Source organism: Neodiprion virginianus, chromosome 1 (genome assembly GCF_021901495.1).
Source record: "Neodiprion virginianus isolate iyNeoVirg1 chromosome 1, iyNeoVirg1.1, whole genome shotgun sequence".
Lineage (NCBI taxonomy): Eukaryota > Metazoa > Arthropoda > Insecta > Hymenoptera > Diprionidae > Neodiprion > Neodiprion virginianus.
In genome coordinates, this window is record NC_060877.1 from 30761601 (window position 1) to 30774111 (window position 12511).

Here is a 12511-nt window from a genome sequence, read left to right on the forward strand (position 1 = left end):
GGAATACACATATAAATCCAACATAAGGATATTGGGGACCTTTTACAATTTTCACTTACGAGATTAGCTAGTTTAATTAACAAAAGGTGTTACATTCTTAGATTTCGATCATCTATATCTATGGTTTTTTGAGACTTTTTTCAAAACCGCGATACATCGCATCAGAAAAACAGATGTATACTATTTAAGTGGAATTCCTTTTTAATCTAAAAGTAAATTAAATCTACAAAATACTTAGTTGAATTCTGTGTTATTCAAAAATAGACACACTCTATCGGTTCTAAAGTGTATAAAAAAAATTATTGTGTGTAACAGAGTAATTTTTTCTTCAAAAAAGATCGACCAATAAAAAAAAAATGTAATACGTATCTATCGATCAAACATAAAGACTGTTAGATTGAAATTAAAAATGTAACATCCAATAAATATTTTTATTCGCGTTGATCAATTACTTATATGCAATAATATTTACAGTGGTAATATATTATTTTTTCGTAGCTTTAGTTGCATCTATAGAATGTACATCCTGTTACAATATAACATAAGCACCTTAAATGAAATAGAATAATTAAAATTTGTTAAAATATCATCTGATTTTATGATGATATGACGTATTCATGTATAATGAATAAAAAACTTTTTTTTTGTCATATATTCTATAAATCAGATACTTGAGCTTTCTCGGTTAATTAATAATCCTGGAGAACAGCTTACCTACTTATTGTTAACTCTGTAGTCTACAATATGTTTGTATGCTATAGTATAATACCATAAAGTTGTATCATGTTTCATCAATGCTTCTTAAAAAAAACAATTACACGATGAAATCAGATACAAAATCTCAACAATGGTGAATGAATAGTTTTAATTCTTTCATTGTCCAACTCTATAATAAGATGCATCTGGTCTAATAGAGCGTATATTGACAATTTATTTACCCTTAACCCTCAACACAGAATGGTGCGCACATTGTGCAAATATAAAAAATTTCTGATCAATTGTGAAATTAATCAATCAACTTCACTGGGTTATCAATCGCGGGTAATAGTATTTCCATATTGATAGAGCGGGTCAATTGTACGTGCTATTCCGTTATGCAAAACATTTTTTAACCAGGTATTATGACGAAATTAACAACGAATTTCATGTATGAACAGCAGCATATCTAATGACCCTGCCAGGACGCACAAAGAAGTTCTAGGAGAAGTAGTCACCATTACGCGCGTGTGCGAATAGGAAATATAACAATTTATAGTTTTGTGTTTAAGCAAAGCAAATTTTCGTATATTATCAGAATTTCATGGATTTCAATAATATACTAATTACAGTTACAATTTCATATCTGGTGGATACCTGTACTCAATTGGTTGACAGTTGAGTGTTAGAGGGGATGGAATGGCTAAGCTAGTAAATCAAAACTCGGCCTGAAGCGTCTGGTTTAATTCTAGGTTTGTTTGATTACAAATAAATATTGCTAAGTTTGAACTGATTATTATTAAATGGAAACAATTTTTGAATTTGATGACATTTGTTTTACAAACTATCGTCACTGACAATACATACACTTTCTAGTCTCCATTTCTGTGGAATAAATTCACTACTACTTACAACTTTTACAGATACCTCGATTCTTGATGCCAAATCATAGGTCCCAGGGGATGTTATTAATGCCTGAAGCGTAACTGAGTGACAGCCATGTGGTTCTAACTGACAATTGACAGCTGTATGAGATATATATCTAAAAGAAGTCGACCCCTGCGGCGAGTACAGTTGGGACTTTATACTAGGTAATTGAGATTGGCTGTAAATATAAGTATAAAATTAGTATGCATTGGTCAAGCTATTATTGCTACTAACATTTGGCTACAACAAGTGAGGGAGTAATTTCAAATGGTTAATTACTGTGATGTGAAAACTTTACCTGCTTGTTCCAACTGTCGTGATTTTAACGTCAACTGCAGTTCCCGAATTGTTTTGCAAACGGAGCTGTACTGGTACAACACATAATCTACTTAGTTTGAAGTTATGTGCAGCTTGCCGAACGTGATGCAGTGCGAAAATTACTAAGCTTTGCTGTAACTCCAGCTCAGTGAAATCATCTTTCCTTGTAACAGTCGTCGAATCAGGCACATTTCTGTCTGGTCCAAAAATTCTGAGGTGACCACCATATTCGTCTTGTGCTGCTTTCGGTTCATCCGGATGCTTATAGGTTTTATTTAAAACATCTAGGTCCATATGATGCTGACCAATTACATGTCTAGTTAAAGCTCCTCTTTCCTTTATACTTGCACTCCATCGTAAGATAATTGTCGAATCCACCGTCATACAATCAGAAAAAGGGGATTTTTCAGGTATCTGAACTTGTTGCTGGTGCTGTGTTTCATTTTGTGTTTCACTCCAATTCAATGGTCTAATATTTCTTCGTTGAATAAAATCTATGTATGGCGAATCCGTAATTGACTCAGAGGATTTTTCAGTTATTAATGAGACGTCAGAGAATTCAGACGTGTCTTCTTTTCTTTTACATAATTTCAAGAAAAAATGTGACATTTCTTGAGGCTGTATTTTCATGTTCATTGGTAAGACTGTTGACTCTGCTAGCGTCCATAAATTACTTTTGAAAGATACTTTACTAAGGGCTATCTCATTCATAAACGGATCATGAACTTGATTTGTATTTTTGACTTGTACAATTAAATTCAACGTAGGAAGTGTTTCTTTGCTAACTACTGCACTTCGACGAACAGTTGCAGATATTTGGAGTGAATTTAAAACTGTTAGATGCCATGTATGACGAGTTAGTCTATACTTTGGAGTGGTTTTAGGCATTGAATTCTCATAATAGAATAACAAATCCAGCCGGTGACTTCCCTTCTCGGATGGAGCTCGTACCCATAACGGCATCATGTACGTTTCGCCGACATTCAAAACTCCATTTGTTGATGGTGGCAGATGTATTTTTGTTATGAGACTCGCTTTCACTGTAGGATTTTAAAAATTGCTGTCAGCTAATTAATTAACTAAAGTATGATTATACATCTTGATAATAATTTGAGTTTAGTACTGAAGGTATTAAAAATAAGAACATACAAAAATGAATCAAATGTGCACAATTATTACCATTATTAGAGGCAGTTGGATGGTTCTCCAAAGAAAATAGTTTGGGATTTGTAGAACCGATATGAATGTTCGTCAGAGGTGAATTGCCAATATTTTTTAGAGTAACTTCAACCCTTTGCATTTCACCACATAACATCTCAGGTGATAACTTACTGAATGATAACTGAAAAAGGTAATGAATACATTATAGATTGCATAATGTGATGATATCTAAAGTTTCAACAAATCTCTACAGCAATTAAACAATCAATAAAAATGACTACATGTATACAGATATATTGGACTAGTGAAAAAAACTTCTTACTTGTGCAAATGGAGCGCTGTGAACAACATTCATTGCCAATCTGTAGTCTTCTCCGTACAATTTTGCTCCTGTTTTTTCCTTAACATTTTTTAACTTTGGCCCTTGTAGTTCGAACAGCCTTTTACCAGCTATACTAATACATGGGTTGACGATGGGTTGATCAGCGACGGCTTGATTAGGATTAGATAAATTGTAGCTCACTCCCAATACTTTGATTTCTCCAATTTTTCTCGGAGTTATAGACAGGACGATCCTTTGTTTACAATTTGGCTGCAACGTAATTGCTTCGATAGTCTGACTTTCTACCGGAGCTGATTGTGTTTCAAATTCTTTATTACTATATTGTAGATCTGAATTTGATTTAGCACTTGCTTCATCAAAGTCTTGTTCACATTTATTAAAAGACCACAGTAACTTTACGTTAGATAATGGTAGTGGTATATGTAATGGATTATGTAGCTCTATGGAGTAGTGTACAGGTTCGTTCAGAACCGCATTTGGCTTTGTAGAATTGTTGCTTTTGTCGGAATACAAAACAACAGTTGGTTTGAATATCATTGGCACAGACCCTAGAACTTCTGTTATCAACATTTCTTCCAGTTTCGACCATCGAACGTCCTCTACATCTTGACTATCGAAGGAAACATGGCTTGCCGGAATGTTGTCTTTCTCACATTTTGACAATGGGCCAAATAATACCTTAATTTCATTTGAATTAATCAGTGGTAAGGGTAGAATCGGTAAAACCATCGATTCCCCGATTTCTTCCTTGAATAGTAGCTAGAAAAAAAATATTGTTCAAGCTATGCCTTTTGTTATAATTATAAAAACTAATTCCGAAACAATTTTATTCTGTACAAAAGGAAGTTTTATTGGGACATACGTTGTGAATATGAAGAAATTCTCTGAGAAAAGCTGCCTGTTGAGGAGCTGGCTGTTTGCTAGAAGCATTAAGTAACTTTTCAAAAGCTTTGGCAGCATCTTTGACTAGCTTCAATGATGCAGCTTGCCTACCAATTGTAAAATGTATATGATCCTCTGCCAATGACCAGCCCCGGTTATTGTACACCTGGAACAGAAAGCAGATAATACTACTTGAATAAGCTGTTGAGATATTAAAGCAGCTACTGTTTTCGCTGTCAGCATTTTATTCCAAACACAACTAATATATCTACATCTACCTGGTAGGCCTGCTGATAACATCTTAAAGAATGTTTCCTTTGTCCAGCTTTAGAATACCGGTGTCCAGCCAATACAATATGGAATGCATATTTGCGCATCATTTTTGACCCAATAAAACAGTACGCAGCCTGTTCTAAAAGAACAGCTGATCTCAAGTCTGAGTCTTCACTAGTCATTCGGATCAATTGTTTCGCAGCTTCACCATACAAGCCACGACCTTTAAGGCATTCAGCACTCAACAAAGTAGCTCTAGTCGCAAATTGTGGCACTTTACAACTGTTCAAGTATGTTGAAATTGCATCATCCATATACTCAATTGATTTCCTGGTCATTTCACCTTGCATAAAAGCGCTTAATGCAGCCATTTCTAAAGCACCTGCATAATACAGCCATGCTTGGTCAGCTGCAAAGTCGCGTTTTGCGCTGTGATAAGCTTGGTAGGCAAGAGAGTAGTGGCCAAACATGAAGCAAAGGTCTCCTAATCTCCGAAGTTGAAGCTCAGGGGACTCAGCAGTGTAGCTAAAAATATATAACAATATTAAACAGTAAATACAATTGAACTACATCGTTAGAAATAGTAAGACCATAAGTCATAGGGTTGACATTGAATATGTCTTCACATCGTACGTACTTACATCACTGCATTTGCTGGGGCAGATCCAGGTGCCCCAGGCTTGTTAGTAACAAACCAACGTTTTGTAGCACTAAATAAGGATCTACTAACACCTTTCTTATTGGAAATAACATCATTGAGCAGTCCAATTTGTTTTTCAACATATGGTAGTAAACTTTTCAAACAAAATTCTGTAATCAATGTTCGCAACCTCTCCAAATCCTGAGAGGACAATCTTATACCATGTTGAATGGTTGGCTGACTAGGTGAATCTGCCCAAACGTTATCGTTAATTGGAGTATTATTTTCCATTTGATTTTTCAGGGTTACTGACGGTATAAAATTGCATGAGGATTTCTCATTCTCTGGACTCAATGGATGAGTCGTAACGGGAACTGCTTCCTGTCCAACTTCAAGTGAACCAATCGATGATTCCGCTGCATCCGATGAAAGGCTTATTGTATCACATATATCTGGAGAACCCAACATTGGATTACGTGGCGCTATTGGGGTACCAGCCAGACTTGTTCTAAAAATCAATAGCAATTGTAAACAATAATAAAATAGCTATTGAACCTAGTCAATAAGAAAAATTATAAAATACAGTAGGAGAAAAAAAGAAAGACAATCTGTTCAGGGAAAGGAGAAGCTGTTGCAGATTTTATCCCGCTACTGGCATCAGTAAAATTTCGGATACATAGTTGTTATAATAGTACTGAAAAAGGACACAGTTGGGTTTATACATAAATTTAACAGTACTGATAAGGTATGTGACATTAAACTTTTGAAGATATTATTTTCTTGGAATGTTTATAGTGAGGGATAAGTTGATAGTCGATACTAAGCAAGAAAAAATGGTTTTATCTTGCTGTAGAGTGATTTGTTTACAGCAGAGCATGAAGCACCAGTCTTTGCAATGACTAAAACCATAGTAACGCTACAATTTGTTTTTGTTGGATTTGTGGTAATGAAACCAGTAAAATAGACAAGATATTTACCTGTCTGGTTCAGTCGTAACCTGACTAGGCATTGCAGATACTCCACTAGTATCTGCTGGTGTTCTGGGAGAGCTACTTTGTTCACTGCTTTCTGATAAGTCTGAATGTTTACTTAAAAATTGACACCAAGGATCTGGTAAATGTGTGGTGTCGTCCAATGGACCTGGTGGTCTCGAGTTCATTTGTAATAAGAAACAATTGTTGGATCCATAAATATTCTTCATATCTGTGTACACTGTTTCTGCCCTGAAAGAAAGATTATTTCAAAGGTGAGGTTTTTTGGTTCCATGCAAATATTACATAGGAATGAAGTGATTTTTAAACAAAAGTGTATCAAATGACGCTGCTCACTTATTTTTATCATCTTGAAAAGTATCATGAATCAATATATAATATCTCAAGGCATTATTGTTGAACCATTTTGGCAGTTTTCCAGGTATACTTTGATTCAGCTGGGCACCCATATGCTGAATCTTTTCTAATGGATTATCATCCCCGGTTGAAACAATGATCATGCATGCCAGAAAATGTTTAGTAAATTCATGATCGGATGGAAACTGTACAGCCAAAAGCATCTCTCTCCATGACTCAAACCATGGGACGGACATGGGAATCTCCAAGTTCGTTGTCCCAATTTGCACAATAGTTGTTCGTTCACACGGTGAAGAGCTAACGGACTCATTAAGCATTTTTCGAGCTAAAGTAGGCTGTGGTGGACGTACGTTTACATCTTGGACTGATAAACGAAGGTTGCGAACTGTGACAGCTGCCCCTTGTGGATCTTTGATGTGCCCTATAAATTGATAATATTGACAGTAATGAATGAACAATGTAGTTGAAAATTTTATAAAGATAATGCTGCTGTAATGTGAGGTATCAATTTCTACAGAATATGAAAATAACAATCTGGAATTAAGCTAATTTACAAAAGATAATACTAATACAGTGTAGGCAAGAAAACATGAAACTTATTTGGAATCCTATTCACACAAAATTAGGGGCAAAAAGAAACATGGTATGAGAAACATACATGATACAGATGATTATGTGAATTTAAACAAACATGTAGATCACTCGATTTTGTGGACTATTTTGTTTATTTGACATAACATCTGAGTTACCTAAATAATCTCTCAGTTGCATTCATTGAACAAGTACAGGATTCTGTGCTCAGTGGAAAGCTATGTGAACCGCCTTGGTTTCAAGTTACACGAGAACTGATAAGGTAGTGAAATACGTTGAACTCTTAAAACTACAGTTAATATGAAATGCAAATGAAAATTTTACCTTCAGCATTGAGTTTACAAAACGGTTGTAGCAGTTCTATAAATGTCAAATTATTTTTTTGACAAGTATTTTCTGCAGCAGTTGAGCAAACGGCAGCAATCTGAGGTGAAAAACAGTTACTGATAAACTCTTGTGGGGTTAACTTGCACTGGGCCATGATTATTCCTTTTATAAATATGAAATTATTCCAATTTATAAATTCACATAGAGGTTTGGAATTCTATTTTTGCATTTTAGATGTGCAATCACTCATCTTCTCTAATTAATTGACTTAATTCTAGGTAAATTACAACTTTTGACAGTATGTAGCCATCGTCATATCTGTAGGGGCGACCATGATGAACATGTCCACGGACAGCTGTTTATTCTTGGTTTATTCCCTAAAAATTCGTTATCCAATGTTGGCATGTGCGACGAATATTTCATGCTGATGCGTATTCAAATGGTGGCGTTCGAAACGCCGCCGAGTTCAGACCGTCGGCCATCTTGCATGCTGTTAGCAGTTCGCAGTAGTTTCTGGAACGCCGACGAATCTGGACATGTTCGTTCGGTATACGCGCTCGTTGATTTTCTAATTGCTAATATACTTTATTATTTCCGAACCTCACTTTGTTCACGCTGGTACAGTGAAGCAAACTTTCAAGAACGTGATAACCAATTGTCTTGTGATAATAAATCGAAAGTTGCTTTTCACTTATAACTCGCGAACGGATAGAATTGATGTCAGAAAGTATAACTGTCGATGAGGTTTTTTAAAAATTCGTGATATTACAAATCGTGCAAATAATAATATTGAAAACTTGACAACAGGTCTCCTACAGTGAGTGTAAACTAACCTACTATGTGACAATTATAATATAAAAGTTCTGTCGAATTCAGAGTTTTGTATACTTATGTTACTGACGTGTTTCTTTATTCCTCGCCAGAAATTTCATTTTAACGTATCTCTTCAATGATGCAGAATTTTTTACGCATTGCATTGCTGCTTGGTGAATTTTCTGCGTGATTCTGTGGTTCCTAAAATAGTTTTGTGGTGCATTCATGATCAGTGATACAGTGTACACGGTGCATAGATAGTGAAGTGAAGATCGAAAATTAGCTGTCAAGATCACCTTTGAATCTTCAGAGACAACCTAAAGTACAACGGGACAATCTGTAGCCTGCAGACGTTACGTGTTTGGTAAGCTGTGCATCTTTTGTTCCGATGTTTTGCTATCTAGTATCTGGTTAAAAACATGCGTTGACAAAATTCTTAAATCTCCGTTGAAATGCAATACTCGCAAGTGAAATCCAATTTCTGCCAGGGTTCTTCTGTGTCAATCTTCTATAAGATTTTTACGAATTCATATATTTTGTTCACATATTTGTAATTTAAATTTATGATATTCGTCTTCGAAGATTCACTGCGCCCTTGGCGCTGCCTTCAGCGCGTGAGCTTGATATTCTGTCGTTCGGAGAACAATGCACGGAAGTGAAAATGGTCACTTCTGCATTTTCGTTAACTTGAGCCAGCTAAAGCCACTGGTTTCGAGTTTTCAACTACGTGCAGCTTCCGTGTAGCGAGTATTTGAGAGAAGCGCTTTATGAGTCATTTCTAGGCAACAGCCAATCAGATGATACTTGCTGCTTTTTCGAATGTAACCAATGCAGCTGCGTAACGTAAAATTAATTTTTGCAACACCTGCATGGAAAGTCCATTTTTATGCACCATTTACAAGCACCGAAAGTAGTCTTTTATACACATGTGCGGGAAAAACTTTCGCGCATTTCTAGCGGTGTGAGAAAAAAAACTTCGCACATTGCCGGCGGTATAAGATAAACCTTCGCACATTGCTAACGGTATAAGATAAACCTTCGCACATTGCTAGCGGTGTGCGAAAAAGACGGTCGCGCTTTTATCCACAGTTGCGCATTTCGCAAACAGCTGCACTAGCGTCACCGATGGAATAGTTTGTCACTCTTTGCCGTGCTGGACATCGTCACTGAACAGACATCGGGCCGTGATTTCGTGTAAATATAATCGTGTATGTCGGACTTTCCATTACAGGTGTAGCAAAAAATAGAGTTCGATACACGCGCGAAAGTTGGCAATGCCTATCTCGCGTGAATACGCCACACTCGCCCTTCAACTCGTCTCCGGGCTCGTGCTGCGCCTTCACGCTTATGCGAGCTTCGCGCACTAGTATCGAAAAACACTATTCTGTGATTCTTCGTTTCGGGATGGAGCCAAGTCGGTGAACGATTTTTTGGAGACTTTTTATTGCAGCTTACAATACTTCTTGAAGAATAGAAACCGACGGCGAAAGTCTCAAAGATCTCACGAAATCAATTGTTTTTATGCATATAGTAAGATTGACGGTCATTATGAAGTTGATATAAGTATTGAATGCTTGCATATCTCACTCGAAAGAGCGCCTTATAGGGATCCGCAAAATTGAGTAGCGAGTACATTTTTATAAGATCATCGGATTAGTATGTATTCAACAGTTCTAGCAAGGTCAACGATTTTTGTGACAGAATATAGGCTTAAAAAATAATCTCCCTGGATATGCGTTGGCATATTTTCATTTCTTACTTATCCCGGTTTGGATGCGCATAATTTCAGTATGGCTAAATTGATATTCAAGGGTTTGTATAACGTGCGAAAAAAACCTATTTCAACTAAATTTATTTATTCACATATAAGTTCAAAATTCCGATAACGTAGAAAAAATATAAGATCTGTTTGACGTAAACAGCGATAAGACTGCAGCAGCGATCAGGAGTTCTCTGTTCCTATTGTTCCGAAACCACTGCTAGCGGATGCTGATATTTCGTAACTGTAGCTCGATTAAATTCAAGCAAAAACCATGTTGTAATTACTTTTTCATGATCTGATATTGAATAGATGCTAGTATAACTAACCTGCAGAGCAATTTATCTACCATTAGAAAAATAATTGTGAGTGAGAATATTTGCTATTCGATGCATGTGTGATGTATGCATTTTACAATACGAGCTTGATTAGGTAACATACCGATAAAAGTGTATATATCTAAAAAGCCTTAAAAACATTTTTTTGTACAACTAGGGGCTTCGCCCCTGTGCGCTACGCGCCTCACTATTTCCTTACGCATTGTCTAGTAGACAGGCGAATTCCTTCATGTTGATTTGATGACAGGTCTGCACTTGCTGTCCACTTTAATTCCTTCTGTGCTTACTTTTCTTTTTTTCATCAATCTAAGCTTCCATTCGTTGGTTAAAAATTGGTGTTCCTTCTGTTATTCTCCAAAATCACCTTCTTTATATTATTTTTTTCTCTATATTTGCGTTGCTGTTCATTCCGCAAAACACCTCTTTCTCTTGTGGTCAACATCGATCCTGGTCGTCCTCTTACCTGGTTATACGAATACTTGATGGATATTATTCCATAGCTTATTTGGTTCTTCGCACTTACAATTTTATTTTCCTCTTTCTTTTGTGATACTTCCGACCATCCACCATCTTCATCGCCTTGTCTGCTGCTCGAAACTCCTCCTTTCTCCATTGTCATCGTAAATCCTGACTGTCCTTTTGACTGTTTGGTAATATATTTGGATTTACTATTATTTGATTGTTACTTTTCATACTTATTACTCACTATCTGAATTTTATTTTGGTTCTGCAAGACATCAAAGTGTCCACTGTCTCCATCGCCGCTGAAGAGTAGCGAGAATTGTGTTTCATTTTGTGATCCGATCCGGTGTGGATGAATTTGTTCTTCGCGATACACGATTAAAGATATCTTAAAAATGTCCGCAGCTGCAGCTAATTCTGCTTCTCCCCCGTATATTCCATTTTTATTCATATGTGATTTGTAATCACCAGGTGACCTAATCACAGCACCGTTTGACTCATTACCTGTAATAAAACCCGCAAATGTAGACCAATTATCCGCTATATTTGAAACGATACTCAGTCTCACCTCTGCGTGTCGATCTTGAGTGCCGTATACACGATACGCCAACGCGCGAAAAAGACAATTCCCGTCGGGAATCATCTTGATAATTTTCGTTTGCATGTTCATTTTTTGCGCGTCAGAAACAGATACCTATAAAGATATTTGTCAAAGACTGTCATAAACAGCCGACGACAGCTGTCAAAGGAAGTTTCGTTTGCTAGATGCCTTTTGTTTTGTTTTCGAGATCTCACCCCACCGCCAACTTCATACGTATACTATTGTTATTATAATCGTTTTTATACTATTGTTATTATAGTCTTTTTTTTACTATTGTTATTATAATCTTTTTCTACCTGTTCATTTGTTTGAAACTTTTTTATTAGATAGAGATATTCCGCACAAAAAATTACGGAAGTTTTTCAAACCTGGAATAATGTTTCAGTACTGTTGTAAACTAAAGTGTACATTTACAACGAATTTCGACGTACAGGAATTTTTTAATCATAGCTATTTTCATATAGGAATTTTTCGTCATAACTCGCAGAATTTAACATCATTACGTAGCCTGCCAAAGTTTATTCACCATAATCGTGAACACAGTAGTAGTTCTGTACCATACCTATTACGGTATGAAAATTTCAGACCAAATAATTTTCGATGAGCGGGGGAAATGTGCTCGAATGTAGAGTGCTCCAGACAGAACTTGACATCATTCGTAATTTGCTTCTGGGTATGTACATACATACATACATACACTCCGTATTGTTTGTTTAAGCAATGTAGTACTCCTACCTTTACCGATAAAGCAAATTCACGCTTATTTTCGCTTTATTAAGTGAACAAATGAACGAGAACGGTGCATCATTCTTTCATAGTAAAATTTAAGAAAGTTATCGATATACTGAAAATCATCTAAAAATGTAAGGTTTTCTGATACATTTTACGTTTCTCGCATATCTATCCCGCATTTCTGAGGCCATAATCTTTGCTGGCGGGTGACCACGAAGTAATACTATTCGTGCGAGTGACTTTTTTCGTTCTGGAAAAAATGAAAAGTAGAACGAGCCATTCAAGGATCAGTAACCTCG

General features: G+C 36.2%; 1 protein-coding gene across 2 annotated transcripts; it reads right to left on the minus strand.

Annotated features, from left to right (window-relative positions):
- Nucleotides 1-1262: 1262 nt before the first annotated feature.
- On the minus strand, nucleotides 1263-7843 carry LOC124300463 (trafficking protein particle complex subunit 8). 2 transcript variants are annotated; one of them, XM_046754605.1, is made up of 10 exons: nucleotides 7505-7843; nucleotides 6569-7010; nucleotides 6218-6463; nucleotides 5242-5748; nucleotides 4606-5125; nucleotides 4308-4493; nucleotides 3425-4204; nucleotides 3121-3283; nucleotides 1922-2981; nucleotides 1263-1801 (listed from the first exon to the last, which is right to left on the minus strand). In XM_046754605.1, the coding sequence occupies exons 1-10, from the start codon at nucleotides 7659-7661 to the stop codon at nucleotides 1534-1536; spliced, it is 4329 nt and encodes a 1442-aa protein (XP_046610561.1). In that variant the 5' UTR covers nucleotides 7662-7843; the 3' UTR covers nucleotides 1263-1533. The 2 variants fall into 2 exon arrangements, with proteins under 2 accessions (XP_046610561.1, XP_046610570.1); XM_046754614.1 differs by lacking the exon at nucleotides 7505-7843 and having other exon boundaries at nucleotides 6940-7010.
- Nucleotides 7844-12511: the final 4668 nt, after the last annotated feature.

Bases quoted from the DNA above. Each gene is read 5' to 3' on its own strand.
- LOC124300463 (XM_046754605.1), bottom strand. From the start codon at position 7,661: ATGGCCCAGTGCAAGTTAACCCCACAAGAGTTTATCAGTAACTGTTTT. The intron at 3,284-3,424 runs GTAAGAAGTTTT...TACCTTTTTCAG, and splicing joins ACAGCGCTCCATTTGCACAA to TTATCATTCAGTAAGTTATC. The intron at 1,802-1,921 runs GTAAAGTTTTCA...TTATATTTACAG, and splicing joins ACGACAGTTGGAACAAGCAG to CCAATCTCAATTACCTAGTA.